General features: G+C 41.7%; 1 protein-coding gene across 6 annotated transcripts in view; it reads left to right on the top strand.

Moving 5' to 3' along the window:
• SFMBT1 (Scm like with four mbt domains 1) overlaps nt 1-19796 on the top strand; it is a 70569-nt gene that overhangs the window by 42436 nt on the left and 8337 nt on the right. For all 6 annotated transcript variants that reach the window (XM_069967166.1, XM_069967167.1, XM_069967162.1 and 3 more), the window contains 11 exons: nt 400-640; nt 745-839; nt 1848-1949; nt 2878-3031; nt 4114-4196; nt 6649-6775; nt 7745-7858; nt 8779-8818; nt 10044-10105; nt 17089-17225; nt 19278-19387. In XM_069967166.1, coding sequence (XP_069823267.1) covers nt 400-640; nt 745-839; nt 1848-1949; nt 2878-3031; nt 4114-4196; nt 6649-6775; nt 7745-7858; nt 8779-8818; nt 10044-10105; nt 17089-17225; nt 19278-19387 — 1265 coding nt within the window. The remainder of the gene's footprint in view (nt 1-399; nt 641-744; nt 840-1847; nt 1950-2877; nt 3032-4113; nt 4197-6648; nt 6776-7744; nt 7859-8778; nt 8819-10043; nt 10106-17088; nt 17226-19277; nt 19388-19796) is intronic.

The raw sequence follows: 19796 nt of genomic DNA, 5'->3' as shown, positions 1-19796 counted from the left end.
TCTGACACAGTGCTCTCTGCTGCCACCTCTGTTTATGACAGGAACTGTTTTATATGGGGATTTACTACTGCTCTGGACAGTTCCTGACATGGACAGAGGTGGCAGTAGAGAGCACTGTGTCAGATTGGAAGGAATCCACCACTTTCCGCAGGACATACAGCAGCTGATAAGTACTGGAAGACTTGAGATTTTTAAATAGATGTAAATTGGAGTTTTTAGGATAATGGCATCTGGTATATGCAGTATGGTTTAGTTATATGTTAGAATAGCAAGTCTGCCTTTTATGAGTTTGGCTTTTTCCAGTGATAGATAGATATATAGATTATATACATACATACATACATACATACATACATACATACATATTAATTATATCATATTTTTTTTATTTCCACACAGCCACACAGAGGGAAAGACCCCTTGGATCTATTTGGGCCCGGTTCCAGACTAGAGCTCCAACACTCACAAGACTCATTGGCTGCTTGGCCGGTCCAAGTGCTAGACAACATTGGTGGGCGACTTCAGCTGCAGTATGAAGGAGCCCCTGAGTGGCCCAGCATGCACTGCTTCTACCTTAACCCAAACCTGCACGGAATAGGGTGGGCTAGTCAAAATGGCTATGAACTAAAGCCCCCCAAAGGTACTACCTAATGTTTGCTGTCAGTGTCCTAGAAGTCCTCATCATTGGCAAATATATATATATATATTTCTATTATTGTATTTATTTATTTTTTTTTATTGTAGAAATTCTTCATCTGAACACAGAGGAGAAATGGAAAGAAATACTGACAAAGTGCTTAGAAGATACAGAGAACTTTGTGCCATCTGAGTTCTTTCAGGTTGGTACCAGCGGTCCGCAGGGGATAGTTTTGTAGTGTATGAAGTCGTTCTTATCTGGAATTGATCTAGACAATTCTACTTAGTTGGAAACACTGAACTGACCCTCTTAGGACAGATTCCCATATGTCAATCAGTCCGGCATAGTTGTCATCCAGTATGATTGTGCCAGTATGATTGCCGATCAGACACAGTTACCCAAGAATAAGTATGTTAGATCACCCCTAGGTCCAGCTTCGTGCCCTATTTCTGCCTGTAGAACACCATATGAGAGGGTGGGTACTATGCATCCAGCTTGTTGGTTCTGGTGTCCCCATTTAGGATGGCTTCTAGAGATGAGCAATCCTCGAGCAGTGTCCATGTTTTCCAGGCAGATGTTGCCAACATCTTTGATAAAGTCAAGTTTAAATTGACGAAGCATGTTAGATTAAAAACAGTGATCTTTTTAATACTAGGTTAGACAAGATTGAACTACCTAGGTGGGAATGTAGAGGAGCGTGTCGCTAAAATCGCTCCATGGGCAAGGCAGCTAGCCAGCCAAAACATCTCTTCTTTCCCTAGATATTGTTCTATTTTATCCCTATACAGGTTTGGGTGTCTTGAGGTTAACACTTCCTTTAAGTAAATCGAATTGATTGTAACCCCGACGGGGGAAGTACATGACCTTTGGGATTGAAATATAACATTGGAATTCAAAATGAGCAAGCAGCTTGAACTACATCTTTTCCATAGATATTTAGATGTTGGTCAGCCTTTTAATCCACATTGTTTGTCTGTATATTTTAGTATATACCAATAAAAGTTAAATTTTAACCCAATAGGCAGATCTAGGCATAGGGGGGCTAGCTTCTTTCCAGGTATCACACAATTTGTATGTGTCACTAATACATCTGTGTCCCTAAGAAAAAGCCAGAACATTTACATTTTAAGGGTTACTCTAATGCACACTTGCTCAAACATTCCTTCTCTTCTGAAAGATCTGACATTTCCACCATTGATGTGTCTTCCAGGAACAGATGCAGATTCCCAGTCATACATTCAAACCTGGCATGAAAATGGAGGCGTTAAACCCCAAAGATCCAACATGCATCGTTCCTGCAACGGTGACTGAGGTAATACATGTGTTCATTTATTGTGGTCAGACCCCAGCGCTCAACTTTTTACCCTCTATTCTATGGATAGGGGATAGGCCCAGATGGGATTACCCCTTTAAAGACCATTACCGCTTGTACTGATGACATTTAATGGCCCTGTCATATAGTTTGTGATTGTGAACACACCAGTAAGGATCACTATCCAGGCTAAAGACTAGATATGGCCATAGAAATTGAGCGCTTGTATCTTACCCTGTCAGATTCTCTGCCTGGGGCCATGTCCTTCCTCCATACTTATACGGCCAGTAGCAGACTCAGGGTTCTTCTTGTGTGAATCTCCTTAGAACAAACCATATGAAAAAGAAATCTGTCCGTGCCCTTTTAAAGGGGTTGTTCATAAATACATTTGTTTAATATATGGTAGGTGGTATGTATAAAAATAAGTGATACTCAAGTCTCCCCTGCTCCTCGTCCCTGCTTGCCTCCACTCTTTCTTGGTTCTTGTGATGCGTCATGCCCGTAGGACTGAGTGGGCAGTTCTTGCAGGGCCGAGGTGTTACTGGAACCAGAAAGAAGCAGGGACTGGAAGCATGAGAGCTTCAGTTGCATGGGATCAGGGTATTGGGGTAGGTGAGTATTATTATTTTTTTTTTTTTTTGCACCACCCCCAAGCCATATATAACATGTTAAAGTTCAATCTCGACACCATAAACGCTAACGCCGAAACGTCCTGTTGTACTTATGATGAATATGAAATTTTCTACAATAAAATATGAAGTATTTATGGTGAGTGCCAAGATTGAACTTTTACAGTACTGCTGGAACTTTTTTTCTACTACGTGCACCACCGATAGACACAGTAGTGCCGTCTAAAGACTTTTTTCTATATATAACATGTTAGACTTGGACTATACAAGAACTAAGGGAAGTCCTTTCTCTCCCCCAGGTCTTTAATGACCAGTATTTTCTGGTTGAATTTGATGATCTAAGGCCTGAGGACTCAAGGAATCATCACACCATGGTTTGCCATAGGAATAGCCCACAGATTCTCCCTGCACGTTGGAGCCAGAAGAAGGGCCTGACTGTCCGGCCTCCTCCTGGTTTGTACACATAAAGTGGAATAACACTCCGTTTTGTAATACAGAATACCTTTCATTTGTAAGAAAAAAAAAAAAATTGACATGTCATGGTGATGCAGGGTCTCGGTGGGGCAGAAGTGCTTTGCTATGTCCTTTTTACCCCCTTTTTTTTAACTGGTATCCTTGAGGGCTGACCTGTCAGCAGCTTCCATCAATCAAAACGTATGAAGTGACCCTTTAAGACTGGAATTAAGAAGGATCTGTAGTATTTAAGGGGTATTCCACTCAAATGTAACTTTTCATATGGTGAGACTAACAATGAATTCCATACTTATTATGTATTCAGTCTCTTTCCCCCAGTTCTGAGCTGCTGCTTTCTGCTGAAGACACAAAAAACTGTGTGCGATCTTTTCTCTCTGTCTCCCCCTCCCTTCTCAGCAGCTAAACAAGTCCCTATCTGCAACTTTGTAGTAACTTTGTAATGCTGGGAGAATTAATCACAGTGAGTACATCAGCAACTTGACCTCAAAATAACCCTCCCAGCATTACAAAGAAGCTTCAAATTTGCAGATACAGCCTACCAGGAACATGTTTACATCAGCCATATCAGGAGAGGGGAGACTAAGGGAAAGGCTCACACACATTTTTTTGTGTCTCCAGCAGTAAGCAGCAGCTCAGAAATGGGGGAAGGAGACTGAATAGAAAATGACAAGTATGGAATCAATTGTTAGCCTCACCAAAGGCAGCAACATATGAAAAGTTATGTTTGAACAGAATACCCCTTTAAAGGACCACAAAAAAACATGGTTCTATAAGTTGTAGGCATTTGTCTAGTATAAATGTTCCTTTGCTTTTATCGAGATTCAGTAACAAACAGTGATCCCTGAAGTAGCAATAGCCTCAGGTTACAATATTTCCAACTCACAATGGTCGCCCTGCAACCGATTATTACCGTAACTTGAAGGAGCACTGTAATGGCCTTCTCCACTGAAAACACTATAAATCCCCATTGTGCTGCATGTAGCATTCTTACGCTGCCTCCCTCTGCAGTACATCTGGTGAATCTAGGTAACGTGTCTCACTTTGTCATTCTTCTCCTTCAGGTTATTCAGAAGAGGCCCTTGACTGGGATAAGTATCTGACTCATTGCAATGCTCCTGCTGCTCCTGACAGTTGTTTCCCCGAGGTGAGCTTTTCACTGCTGAGACCTAGCAGGTTTCTTAGGATTTCTTGCATGTTAAGCTGGATGCACACAGCAGTCTTCTATTAGCAGGACAAAGGAAACAAAGGCACTTGCTTACCACCATAGAGAAAACCACTGATCATTGTCTTCTAGTATATAAATAAGATCTATCCTATCTATCTATCTATCTATCTATCTGATCTTGTATAAAATAAGCAAGTCTAAACATAATTTTCATTTTGCTTAAGCCGTATTCATTTAATCTATGTTTAAAAAAAAAAACTCAAGTTCTGAAATATTTCCATTTTTTTTAAAAGTGAACTGTTAATAGATTCCGGAATGCTATAATTCACTGCTGCTGACAGAGAACAATAGCATCTATTATTATTCACAGTATACGTCAGGTTTATTGTATCTTTAGGTTTCCTGGCATAGCGCTTGAATTTGAACAGCTTGCTGATAGCATGCTGTGTAGTGCCACCTAGTGGCCAAATGTGGGTAAACATGGGAAAACTTTTTTATCCTGCTCGTGTAGAAGAGGATCGTCAGTAAATATGTTGTGTTAATTCCTCAGCTTCAGGACAGACTCTTTGGGGGATCTGTGGCCTGTAGCCAAAATAACTTCCATGATTGGGAAAAGAAATAATTGATACTTTGCAATTAAAACTGACATTAAAATCAATCCTTGTGTCTTCATTAAGTCCCTAGTGATTGATAATGGCAAAGTAGAGAGTAGTCATGCCCCACATCTAAGCGCAGTATGTCAGCAGTGATAGTGACAACACATCCAGGCATATTGCCTGCAGTTACCAGTGTTCTTCGGTGAAGTTGTGACTTCCTAGAGCATGCAGAAATGGAGATATAATGAGGATTACTTTTTTATTGCCTTTCTGACATTTGTGGTTCAGGTCAGACTTATTGGTCTGTAATGTGACCTTCACTCTCCCTTTAATTAATGACTGCTACAGACCAGTATAATCCAGATAGATTTTACTTGACACTCTTCACATAACGTGGTACATCAGTCTAGATGGTTGGATTTCTCAGATCAGGTACACACACGCTGGCGATAAATTATTACACCAACTGGTATCGGAAAGTTATATTGATTTGTAAGGATCCTAAGTCCTTCTGTACTTATCAGCTGCTGTATGTCCTGCAGGAAGTGTATTCTTTCCAGTCTGACACAGTGCTCTCTGCTGCCACCTTTGCCCGTGACAGGAACTGTCCTAAGCAGTAGCAAATCCCCATAGAAAATCTCTCCTGCTTTGCACAGTTCCTGACATGGACAGAGGTGGTAGCAGAGAGCACTGTGTCAGACTGGAAAGAATAGATTTTTAAGTAGAAGTAAATTTAAAAAATATATAATTTTCTGACACCAGTTGAAAAAAAAATCTCTCTATCTGTCTTTTACTGGAGTACCCCTTAAAAGTGCTGTTCCCACAATATAAAGTTATCTCTTACTTGTAGATTAGGAGATAACTTGGTGATCATTAGGTTCCTACCACTTGGACCTCCTCTGATCACCAGAATGATGGAGACCTGCCCACAGCAATAAAAGGAGTGGACAACGCATGTGTGGCTAGCACTCCACACATTGTCTATGGAGTGTCACTCAGCAAGGTTTGAAAGTTGATCACCTAGTTATCCAGTATTGTATGTACAAGGGATAGCTGTAAATTGTGGGAATACCCCTTTAAGAATTTTGACAATAGATTGTCGGATTAGGATTTGTTTCTTCCAAGGAACTTTTACCTGGTGTTATTTCACCCAGGTCCCACTGTCTATCTAGTGTGTGTTAGATGATAAAGTGTTGATCCCACAATGCCACCACCTAGTTGGCTATTCCCTCTGCTATCACAGGCTCTCCCCTCAGCACCATTGGGAGGACAGCCTTGTGTTCCTATGCGTTCTTAGGGCCCTATTCCACGGGACGATTATCGTTTAGATTATCGTTTAATCGTTCTAACCTAACCGATAATCGTTAGTTTGAATAGCAGTTAACGATTAACGACCAAACGAGAAATCGTTGATCGTTTAATAAGACCTGGACCTATTTTTATTGTTGCTCATTCGCAAATCGTTCGCATTGAATAAGACGTCGTCCGGTCGTTCGCAGTAGTGACGAATGCAATAGCGACGACAAGACGACCGCAAGAACGATCATAAGTAACTATTATCATTCCATGTAAATGAGTGAACGATTTCAGGTCTTTTGCAATAGCGGTTGTTAGGATCGTTTATCGTTAATGATTATGTGAACGATAACTGTCCCGTGGAATAGGGCCCTTAGTTACCCTGCTTTTCTACCCATTCCATTTTCTACCAAATCCAGACCATTGCTTTTAGGTCTGTCATTACCAGGCCTCCACCCATGCCTGACTTTCTAGTCTATTGCTTCAGCCAAAGCATTGAAACATCTAGTCTGATTAGCGTGGTTTTCTTCTCTACACAGTTTCAGATTGAACATGTTCTTCAGGAACGCATGAAGCTTGAGGCCGTCAATCTCTTCCAGCCACAGGAGATCTGCATCGCCACCGCCACCAAGATCATCGGCCCATACGTCTGGCTCCAGCTCGAAGGTTTTGGTCTTTAAGTTACTTTAACCTAAACTTTTTAGTTTGCAGGATTTTTATTGGATCTGTATGGTGCAAACCTATGTCATTGGTGTCAAGGAGACAACTGAATGGAAGTGCTGGGCGCCTGCAGGCAGACTGGCGGCACTTGGAGTCCCTGAGGCCCCTTTTATATGTAGCCATCGGCACTCTTTTTCTTTGTATGATGCTGCCATATGATCCTTATTAGGGCAGCGTCACATATACAGTACATATACATGTACATTAGTATGTTACAATGTGTACTGAGTACATAGTCTTCAGCAGATTGTGTATATCCTGTGGAAGTGCAGCATGTTTCACCCATGTGGCAATTGTGTTGCAGACTGGTTCAACAGAGTAATAATTTCCTGAGAACCCAACCTAAGGAAGATCGTCTCCCCTAAAATGAATGGTTATAAAGTATAATTATGTAAAAAAAAAGAGTCCGTGGAGCCTCATTTAAAAGTCTCGATACACAGGATTAGCCAGATATCCCTCCAGGAAGGGTCCAAAACCACCATAATAAGTGGCTCTTCAATTCAATATCCAAATCAATTTACGAGTCTAAGGATCTGAAAAGAGAAACACCAAAGCCAGGCATCCATCCACAGACAGCTGTTTTGGGGTGTTGCCCCTCATCAGCGTCGAGCAGGATTCTGGCTAGGTGGGAGCAATATGTAACAAAACAATCACTGATCTCACGGAGACCAGCTAAGAAGACACTGCTGGCTGCTAGTAAAAAAAAGCTTAAGACAGGGAAATCCTAGTTGCATTGCTCCCTGGGAAATAAAAGTATACAAAAAGAATCAATGGAGTCTCATTTAAAAGGCTCATCATTATTTTGTGACTCTCTTTCCCTTCCATCTGATACCTTCAATAACAACAAAAAATATATACTCACTGCCATCTAAAGATTGAATATTTAACTTAAAATTATATTTCATTGTTCACTAGGTTTGAAGACTCCTGTTCCAGAGTGCATTGTGCATTTGGAATCCACCAACATCTTTCCAATGGGATGGTGTGAAACGAACGGACACCCATTATGCATCCCACCACCTACAAATGGTAACTTGTTTTTTTTTCTCTTACTTTAAGTTTGTAATCCCAGGCTTCTTAAAGCAGATTTACGACTTAAATTATTATTATTATTATTATTATTGCGGGACAGGGCCATACTCTTATTTGCCAAAATTGCAATAAGTAAAATATGTCGTTTAGCTAATAGTGTTGAGCGAAATTGCCAAACTGTTCGGATTGAGCAACATTCTCTGAAACGGAACGCTTTGCATTTGACTCCGACGTCTAGAGAAGTTGGATGCTTCCCTACAGAGTCCTGGAAAATATGGTTACAGCCATAGGCTGTATCCATGTTTTCCTAACAGCTCTAGGATGGCATCCAACTTTCCAGACGCTAGATGTCAAATGCCGAGAGTTCTGTTCCGGAAAATGTTGCTGAATCCGAACAGTTTGGCGAATTTGCTCAACACTTTTTGCTAAAAGAAAAAAAAAACTGAGTCCACTGTATTCATAAGGGGGCGCTCTCCTTTCCTCTCCCACCCCTCTCAGCATAATTGGGCTGCCATGTATACATTGGGGGAGATTTATCAAACTGGTGTAAAGTAGAATTGGCTCAGTTGCCCCTAGCAACGAATCAGATGATCCTTTGAAAAATGAAAGGTGGAATCTGATTGGTTGCTAGAGGCAACTGAGCCAATTCTACTTTACACCAGTTTGATAACTCTCCCCCTTTGTCTGCAGGTAGCAATTGTGAGGTTGAGCGCTCACACAAGTGCTGTAGACCCTTCATCCAGCTGATCAGAGTAGATGTCTGGAGTAAGACCCCCGGCAGTTGAATATTAATGGTCTGGCCTGAGGATAGGCCATTAGGCTAGATAATCCCTTTAAACTGGTTCTTGGGTATTGCTAGACTTGCCGCAAGATTGTGTGTTGAGCTCACTGTACTTTTTTTTTTTTTTTTTTTATAGCAAAACCTCGCAAGAAGGCCGCCAGTCACTCTCAGAAGCAGTAAGTAATGACTCACAAACCCGTCTATCTCAACTCATTTTTAGCATGTTAATCCCATGCATGAGCGCAACCTGAGCATGCTCAAGTCCGATCATTCGGTATTAGAAGACTGGTCACTGAAGAAGTTGGATACAGCACTAAGGAGTCTGGGAAACTTGGATATAGCCTCTGGCCTATAACTGTAGTATCCATGTATTCCAGACTCCCTAGGGCTGCGTCCAACTTCTTAAGCTGCCGGTTTCAAATGCCGAACGATCGGACTTGAGCAAAAAACAGATGGAAAAGTGGATGCATTTGTGAGCATCCATTTTGATCCGTATTTCCATTGACTTCCATAAAAAAAAAGCATCACAACATATCAGTTTTTGTTGACGTGCACAAAAATGTAGTCGACCACTTTTTTTGTGTACGTTTAAAAAAACGGATGTGTTTTTATGTATAATGGAAGTCAATAGAAAAACGAATGCACACAAATGCATCCATTTGTCATCCCTATTTTCTTTAGTTCTTTATACACAGGGAGAATATCACGGCTACTCTCTAATTACTTTATAACATTGTTTCTGACATCCCTATTAAATCACTACGCCGGGTGCGTCTTGTTCTGGCAGGTTTATCTGAACAAAATATTCCGCACATTTATCATACATGTTGAGGAATTTATTTAGCCTGCTCCCATTTGTCTCACCGTTTTGTATCCTATGATGGATTTGGGCCTGTTTATGACAATGATCTCTTTAATAGAGACAACCATCATTTTGGGCATTTTGCCTCATTTGGCCTTCAAAACCGCAGCCGTTTGTCATGCGGTCATTTCAGTAGGTGTTGAGATCGTTCTGTAGGAATACTGGTCCGGGCTGACAGGAAAGCTTCATCCTCTTTGGGACACAATTTCCTGAACTGTGGCAGAAACGGGACATAATCTGCTTAATGGGTAGTAAAACTTCAGCTGTTAAAGGAGTTATTCGACGGCTATGTTCTTATGAAAACCGCTCCACCCCTGTCCTCAGGTTGTGTGTGGTATTACATTTACTCCATTTCCTTGAATGGAACTGAACAGCAAAACCCACACCCACACTAAGGACAGGAGAGGTGCTGTATCTGGAAGAAAGCATACATGTTTTTCTAACCCTGGACAACCCCTTTAATGTCCTCCTCTGGATTTATAGTTGTGTGCACTCCATTCTTTATAGAAACTGACACCATTTTTTTTTTTCCTTTTTAGAAGTTTGTCAGCTAAGAATGGACATGGAGTAAACGGGTCAGACGCCACAAGTGGCCACACCAGTAAGAGATTTGTAATGTCCTGATCTGCATCTGTACAAAGCATTTACTATAATAAATATATATATATTCACCATAGATGGGAAACCATTGTAATCCTTCCTAACCACGCTGCGGCACTCTCCTCTCCACACTCTGTGCTAGACGTCCCCATAGACTTACACTGAAAGTTCATATATACCTATTTATAGTATACAGAGAGCCACCGAGCAGACATATGTTATTGTACTGTAAGGTGGATCTTTATGGCGGGTTATGGTATTGTAACCTCTATCAAAACACACCAAACCGCAGACAAATTATATTCAAAAATAATACTTTTATGGCAACAACATCAGTACTAGCAAAGAATGGTTCACGGCCCCTGGATAAAGGCTAAGGCCGAAACGTGCGTCAGGCCTGTTGCAACATCTGAATTGCGTATTTTGCACTTTCTATAGTATACTTATCCTGCACTCTAGCAGCTCTATTTGCACACGGTTTACCCTGTAGTTATGCACATAATGATGTTCATATAGGGCGGATATGAATGTTACCCTCAGATATTACAATATGATGTATTATTATTGTCATCATCTGCCGTATATATTATTTGCTCTAGACTTGTAGGCCCCCCTGTGTTCATCAGTCGTGGACCACCCTTTGCTGGTATTGATGTCGTTGGCGTTATTGTATCATTTTAATCAATAAAAGTATTATTTTTTTTAATACAATTTGTCAGTGGTTTGGTGTGTTTTCATGGGCGTTACATTGAAAGTTAATCTGGGTCACATGACACAGAGCTGGGAGCGGATGCAAAGACTTCTCACGGTTCGATTTCTTGATCGGTCCAGACCAGTCAAAACTTCTGATACTGTATTTAAGCTTCTTTTTTTTTTTCTTTTTAATGATTATTATTGCTATAGATCACAGCATTTAAGGGGTTAATTGCTGACATCAGGGTCTGAGGTGAACGAACTTGCAAACATGCCTGCCTGGAAAACATAGATACAGCCATAGGCCATGTTCACATGGTGTGAACTGGTCGGGTCACGGAGCAGCCAGTCTCTGCAAAGATCATTCTGGCAGGTGCTGCAGTACCGGCTGGACGATCTTTCCTGCCGCAGAGTTCTGATGTGGGCGCATCAGCGCGCGCCCGCATCAGAACTCCCCATAGCACACTATGAAGCAAGTGGCCGGAGTCGCTCGCTCCATAGTGTGCACTTACATGGTTTCCTACAGCCGCTTTTCACTGAATAGCGGCTGCAGAAAACTGACATGTCAGTTCTTTGCTGCGCCGCTAAGGGTCCCGGTTTAAACATACTTGACATTCACTCCTATCTAGTCACCATAAGACTTGCTGGTTTAGAAGTCACTTTTACAATTCAATAGTATATGGGCCTTCTGATCCACGCAGCCAACACTGTGGGATTCAGCAAGTCAGATCGGAAATTATGTGATGTTATAACTGGATCGGTGGGCTCCTGGCTTCAGAATAGAGCCGATGGTAGGTGCATCCCCAGCAATGCAATGTAGCTGAACCACATTTTTGTCATTGCTTTAACACATGCTGTAAGGGGTTTGCAGATTTCTGAGTGGGATGTCCGATTACAGGAAAACACATTGGGGAGATTTATCAAACATGGTGTAAATTAAAACTGGCTCAGTTGCCCCTAGCAACCAATCAGATTCCACCTTTCATTTTCCAAAGAGTCTGTGGGGAATGAAAAGTGGAATCTGGTTGCTAGGGGCAACTGGGCCTGTTTCACTTTACACCATGTTTGATAAATCTCCCCAACTGACATTTTACTAGTCTGGCTATGTACCGGAGGCCTTCCTATAGATAAAGCGTACTTAGACTGAATAGGGCTGGGTTCACACTATGTATATTTGAGGCTGTATTTGGTCCTCATGTCAGGTCCTCATCGCAACCAAAACCAGGAGTGGATTGAAAACACAGAAAGGCTCTGTCCACACAATGTTGAAATTGAGTGGATGGCCGCCATATAACGGTAAATAACTTCCATTATTTCAATACAACAGCCGTTGTTTTAAAATAACAGCACATATTTGCCATTAAATGACGGCCATCCACTCAATTACAACATTATGTGAACAGAGCCTTTCTGTGTTTTCAATCCACTCCTTGTTTTGGTTGCTATACAGCCTCAAACATACAGCCTCAAATATACGTAGTGTGAACATAGCCTTAAGGTGATAAAAGTGTAGTCTGCGTCTGCAAATGCAGCATGTGCCTTGTAGCATAAATTGGGAAGAGAAGAAGGGCGAGGGCACTTTCTGGTGTAGTATGAACAGTTACAAGCGATCTCGCCGTACTCTCTCATGATTCCACTACACCTTTCTGACCATAACCCCACCCCAAGGATCCTTCTACATATTGGGAGTTGACTGAATTCCAAGCTAGAGTGCACAGCAGAAACCGGAAGTCCATTACAGTATGTACACTAGACAGGAAATGAGGAAGTGATGATAACAGATCAGACAGTATACATCATGAGCAGAATGAAAGCATAAAAGACCATAGAAATGGAGTAAAATAATTTTATTCGCCAGTATATGTTTATTAGACAGTTGATAACAGGTTTCATCGCCAGGAAAAAAAAAACTTGCAAAACACCAAAAAAGACTAGTGAAACACATTGTGGAGTGAGGTGAAGAAGCAGTTTGGTGTTGGGGAGGGGAGCACTGATGCACTTTACTTTGAACAACTGACTGTGGTGTGATTTAGTAATGAATATGAAATCTCTGTACGACTCCCTATACGTTATATTTTTTGGATTACATCAATTGTCGTCTTCTCCTCAGATTTTTAACTGTCCGTTGTGTATGTTTTTTATGGGATTTTTTTCCTCTATTGAATAAAATAAACTTTTTGGTACTTTTTTGAATTGGTGGGAGTTTGATTGTCCTGCAGGGATTGTTTATAGGCAACTAGTGTTTAACATCATCCTTGGGGTACTTAAAGGAGAAGTCTGGCAAAATTTTTTATTAAAGTATTGTATTGCCCCCCAAAATTATACAAATTACCAATATACACTTATTACAGGAAATGTACATAAAGCGCTTTTTCCCCTGCACTTAATACTACATCAAGGCTTCACTTCCTGGATAAAATGATGTCACGACCCGACTCCCAGAGCTGTGCGGGCTGTGGCTGCTGGAGAGGATGATGGCTGGGGGACACTGAGGGACACAGGGCACCGGAGGGACACTGAGCATCCCTCTGCCATCATACTCTCCAGCAGCCACAGCCCGCACAGCTCTGGGAGTCGGGTCATAACATCACCATGTTATCCAGGAAGTGACATCACCATGTTATCCAGGAAGTGACATCACCATGTTATCCAGGAAGTGACATCACCATGTTATCCAGGAAGTGACATCACCATGTTATCCAGGAAGTGACATCACCATGTTATCCAGGAAGTGACATCACCATTTTATCTAGGAAGTGAAGCCTAGATGCAGTAGTAAGTGCAGGGAAAAAAGCACTTTATAAGCATTTTTCATAATGAGAGTATATTGGTAATTTATATAACTTTTGGGCAGCAATACAATACTTTTAATAAATATTTTCACCTGACTTCTCTAACAAAGGAAATCATAATTGTTGGTTATTTTCACCATCAGAAAACCCTTTAAGGCCATTTCTGCTGTGCCTTGCCTCAGTTCCGCAGAGGATTCTGCTGCCCATTACATTTTATTCAAGTCCCTTTACAAGGGTAATACATGTTTTTCTATTAAAGTCTTAGGGGTTTCTTTTAAATACAGCGGGTACACACAGTATATGGGTCAGAAAGAGAAGAACAGACCTAGAATAATGCTGTTTGTGTGTCTTGCAGGTTAGTGGCTCCACCTTTACATACACAGCCCTGAGATTTGAACGGTCAATATTTGATCTTCCATGGCTTGCTTACGATGTGATAGCATTCTTTTTTTTTTTTTTCCGTTTCAGATTTGTTTCTTTTAAGTTTGTATTCTCAGTGATAAACAACCTTACTGTGGGATCAAAGGGGTGATGTTTCTGCTTAAAGATGGCATCAAAAATGTCCGGAGACTTTTATCGGCTCTACTTGGAATGCTGGGAAGTAGCTCTCTGATGCCATATCTTTTAGGTAGCTTTTCCTTTTAAGTCAGTGTTTGACTTCCATTAAAAGCCTTAAAAACAAGCCGTAAAGCAGTAGTCCGGCCTCTGAGGAGGGGGGAATAAATAAGGCAGGGGCACGGGGGAAAGTAACAAAGAGCATTAATACACCTGTGTCTCTTCAGCCCTGGAGCGCCACTCTGGATCTCCCGCGCTGCACAAGTCATGCCCTGGCTGATGGACTGGCCAGGGGCAAGATGCCGCTCCAGTCAATGATTGGCTGAGCGGGCTATCCATCAGCCGCCACAGGCCTTTCCCCCCAGAGTCGTGATGTCATCACAACTCGGGGAAAAATGCCTTTCAGTAGGGGTCCTGAGCCAGTCCCGCCACTCACCACAGGCACGGAGAGAGGCAAGTTGGGACTCCTTATTAAATTCCCCCCTGCCGGATGCTCTTTTTTGAAAATGGACAGCCTTCTCCTTAAAGACTTGGAATTATTGTCCACTTCAGGAATGTCTGAGGAGAGGTGTACCCATCCCCTGGAGAGTTTCCCGACTTGGCAATTTTCTCTATATAGACTAATGAGCTATCTCCAGGACTCGCAGGCATGGAACAGCTGATAAGGTGGGGGGGGGGGGGGGGGAATTTGCCGACACCTGTTGATCAGTCCATTTTGCCTGAAAAACCCTTTAAGCACTGACTTTAAAAGGAAAGATACCATCAGATAACTGCTTTGCATATTCGTTTTACTAACACCTTTACATAGATGAATAGTAGTAGTGAAAATAAGAAACCTCATAGAGGGCCGTGCAAGGATGCATACAAGCGCCAATCAGCAAGATTGTTAGCAGTCCCTTCAGAAGGCACGATCAGTCACACTGCTGGCTGCATGAACGATCCCGGCAATAGTGATATACTTTAGCGTGGCCCATAAGATAACTGTTTTCCGCTGCTCCTCGGCTGATCATTGACACTTTTACAATGCTCCTAGACGATAATTGGCCTGTGAAAAAAGGGCTGTAGGCAGAGAGCAGTCAGACTTACAGCGTCTCTAATAGATCAGGCTACAGCTCTGTCCCCAGAAGTCCGTGGAGAGGAAGGAGAAGGGAGCTGCTGCGGGAGAGACATACAATCAGCATGGAGGACATTATACAGCAGTAGCAAGCAGCACTTCTGTGAATCTGGGATTTAGGACGTGGCACTGGAACACTTAGGGTCCTATTCCACAGGTCGATGGGGGCCCGATCGGCGCTCGTTTACTGGGCCTATTCCACGGCCCGATAATCGTTTAGCGAGGGCTGCAGGGACATTGCTACCGTTGTCCTTGCAGCCCTTGTTTTAAACACCATACATTACCTACACATGTTGCAGGGCTTCTTCTGCGCTCCTTCTTCTCTCCTGGTCCTGTGTGCAGCAGCAGCTTCAGTGCGGCCTGTCTGAGCTGACAGACCACTCAGTCAATCACTGGCCGCGGTGTTCCTGGCCAGTGATTGGCTGAGCGGTCTGTCAGCTAAGACGGGCCGCACCGAAGCTGTTGCTGCGCGCGGGATCAGGAGGAAGAAGGAGTGCAGGAGAATTAGTGGGGGGGGAAGACCTCGCTGCAGCTTATCTGCTCCACGCGCTGTGTAAGAAAAGAGTCTGGCTCCATAGAGCTTCCTTATAAGCCTGACTTTTTTTTCTAACACAGAGCGGGGAGAGGATGTACTGCCGGGAGTCTTTCTCCCACTCATTCTCCCAATCGGTACAGGTATGAACTCTCTAAACTGGACCGATCAAAACTTTTGACGTGTCTCAATGACATGTCAAAAATTCTTTGAAACGAGAGGTAAACTTTAAGATTATACAAAAAGAAGACGGATTCCTCTCCAGCTCAGATAATATTGAATGCTTTATTGGACATACATATAACATCAACGCGTTTCAGACCCCACTGGGTCCTTAGTCATGGTTTTCTTAGATATATTCTGCTGTATGCATAACGTCCATAGGAAAGACAGATGAGGTGAATTACTGTATTAGCATCTCCCAAGGAGTAAGTAAGCGACGCCAGGCCTTGGGAGATGCTAATACAGTAATTCACCTCATCTGTCTTTCCTATGGACGTTATGCATACAGCAGAATATATCTAAGAAAACAATGACTAAGGACCCAGTGGGGTCTGAAACGCGTCAGTGTTATTGAATGCTTTATTGGACATACATATATTATCTGAGCTGGAGAGGAATCTGTCTTCTTCTTTTTGTATATGATACCCCGGAGTCCAGGGGAAGTCTCTCTGTGCTCAAAAGTTTCGGGCAATCAAGCCAGGAGACATTATTACATATCGTCTGAGTGCTGACCTCAAAACATATGTAAACTTTAAGATTGGCGTAAGTCCGGCTTTGTGTGAATGACCCATACTGACAGCATCATAGGGATCTTCAAGTTGGAGATATAATACAAAAGTCATTGATATCATACTGTATATAGATTGAATTCGTATGACTAGAAGTTCTAGCAAAGTTACAGACTCCAAAGTAACATGAAATATTCATCTTTAGGAAAGGAATACTTAACGGCACAATGGTAATTTCCTGTGTTGTTGGTTATCATAGGTCACCTTAATCTATTGATTGCAATGAACTGAATGTCAGATGAGAAAATAGCTTAATAAAATGTTACTGTAAATGGAATAATGAGTTATGCAGATTAGGGCATCCTATTTATCAGAGTTCTGTACTGATTTCTCCTTCCTCGTAGGAATGATTGGAGTATACTTTTGGATTGTATATTAGGATTATTAGTGTTCTAATCTGGTGTCATTATTTATATATATATATATATATATATATATATATATATATATATATATATATATATATATATAAATATATATCTCTATATATTCCTGTTTCCTCCATAGCATCTAATGGGAAATATCTCTGCCCCAAGATTTACTTCAACCATCGCTGCTTCTCAGGCCCGTATCTAAACAAGGGGAGGATAGCGGAGCTCCCCAAGTCTGTGGGGCCAGGAAACTGTGTTTTGGTCCTAAAGGAGGTAATGCTATCTCATATGTCAAACAATAATACACATAAATGTATGTATGTACTTAAATATTCCTTGCACAGTGCTATGGGTGAAAGTCATGGGTGTTCCACCAGTACTTCAGTTGTATAGAAGATGAATGTGAATTATGGATATTTGAATACAGGTTCTTTTGATCAGAGTATTTTAGAAGTGATACCTTTACTGGCCAACAAAAAATTGTTAGAATTATGAGCTTTCAGGATTCAAAAAATCTCTGTCAGACAATTTTACAAAATTTTGTAAACCTGTCTGACAAATGGGTCTTTTGAGTCCTGAAAGCTCATCCGTCTAACAATTTTTGTTGACCAGTAAAGGTAATACTTTGATCAAAAGTATTTGCCCCACGTGGATTTTTTTCTGAACACAGTTCTAAAAGAAAAAAGACGTTTTTTTAAAGGGGTTGTCCAGCGAAAATATTTTTTCCTTTTTAAATAAACTGGTTTCACAAAGTTATATAGATTTATAATTTACTTCCATTTAAAAATCTCAAGTCTCCCATACTTATAAGCTGCTGTTTGTCCTGCAGGAAATATTGTTTTCTTTTCAGTCTGACACAGTGCTCTCTGCTGACATCTCTGGCCGATACAGGAACTGTCCAGAGCAGGAGCAAATCCCCATAAAAACCCCTCCTGCCCTGGACAGTTCCTGTCTCAGACAGAAATGTCAGCAGGGAGCACTGTGTCAGATTGAAAAGAGAAAAAACATTTCCTGCAGGACATACAGCGGCTGATAAGTATGAAACAACTCACAGAATAACTCCCAAACTGGGATAATTAGCACCTCCGTGCTTAGAACAAAATCACAGATAGGGGTGCAAGGACTTAAAAAATAACTTTTAATCTAATAACTGATATAATAAAACGACCCCACATTACAAACACAATCGTGGTCACCAGATCCACTTAGGAGCGATCACCAGCCGGTAATACTCCTTAACCACCACTGGACTGCGCCAGACAAGACAAACCAGCTATAAGTGAAATAAAGACCGGCAATCTCACCCATCCATGGTCTTCTGTCAGCTGTTAATATCCAATGATGTGGAGGAAGAAGCCGCATCAACGTATCATCTGTGGCTAAGGTCCTTGACCCTAGTAATCCCTGTGGTGTCAGGTATGCCGGCTCTCCCTTCTCGCTCAGGGCTTAGGAGTTAACCCTTAGTGGATCGGGCTACCTCCACCCCGTGCTACCCCTTTGTAACTGCCCCTATGATACCAAGTCTGTGTTCTGTGTCCCCCTCCAACGATCGTTTCAGCCAGTTTGCTGGGATCTTCATCGAGCGTGGGCACCAGGGTAGGACATCTGTATCAGCGTCAGGCAGGGTACTGTTGGCGTTACTGCTACAGTGGTAGCTAGTACGCTCTTTTCACTCTTGCTGGTGTGCGTAGAGCGCTGGAGTGCAGGGCAATGGCTCCTCCACATCATATTAACAGCTGACAGAAGACCATGGATGGGTGAGATTGCCGGTCTTTATTTCACTTATAGCTGGTTTGTCTTGTCTAGCGCAGTCCAGTGGTGGTTAAGGAGTATTACCGGCTGGTGATCGCTCCTAAGTGGTTCTGGTGACCACGATTGTGTTTGTAATGTGGGGTCGTTTTATTATAACAGTTATTAGATTAAAAGTTGGCTGATAAGTATGGGAAGACTTGAGATTTTTTAATAGAAGTAAATTACAAATCTATATAACTTTCTGAAACCAGCTGATCTGGAAGAAAAAGATTTTCGCTGGACAACCCCTTTTAAACATTGTAACTTGTCTGCTTTCTCTATATCCTATCTATCCATCCATCCATCCATCCATATATTCAAACTTGACCTAAAAAATCATAGCGATGTAAATATCTACAGGAGAACAGTTTCTTACACCTCAGATGATTTGTCAGTGGTTGGGATGTCGCTCCGGGTAAACATGGCTTAACCTTAAGTGTATTCGGATCTTAGACTGAGACTGTGATGTTTTCAGCCACACTGCGCAGTATTTGTGGAGGATTCATCATATCGCTCTGTTTGTCTTCACCGCAGGTCCTATCATTAATCATCAACGCCGCGTACAAGCCCAGCAGGGTTCTCCGTGAGCTGGAATTACAGGATGAACCATTGTGGCCTCAACATGCAGAAATTTTGAAAGCCAAGTAAGTTTATGATATCCATACCGCTGCGTGACACCGGCATAGGAGCTTCATGTTTGAGAGTTTAGTAGGTTTTTATGTTGTAAGGACTTTTATTTGTACACACCGGTGTCCTTGAATACACAGACAGACCTCAGATCTAAGATTATAGATGCCTGTCTGTACTTGGAGGAAGTTTAACAATAAATTTAGTAAATTCTCTTCTTAGATTTACTTTCTCGTCACTAAAGGATATGTCCTGTCTGTATATACATGAATGATCTATGTCTGTAGCTCACATTCAAACATTAACACTTTAGCTGCATTGACTGTAAAATGATAAAATTAAAGTTGTAGCAATTCGCTCAAGTCTAGCATAAAAGAATATTCCGGGGAATAAAATTCCTTTTTTTTTTTTTTTAAACATTTTTTT

This window comes from Dendropsophus ebraccatus, chromosome 4 (genome assembly GCF_027789765.1).
Source record: "Dendropsophus ebraccatus isolate aDenEbr1 chromosome 4, aDenEbr1.pat, whole genome shotgun sequence".
Lineage (NCBI taxonomy): Eukaryota > Metazoa > Chordata > Amphibia > Anura > Hylidae > Dendropsophus > Dendropsophus ebraccatus.
This window is presented reverse-complemented; position numbering and strand designations above follow the sequence as displayed.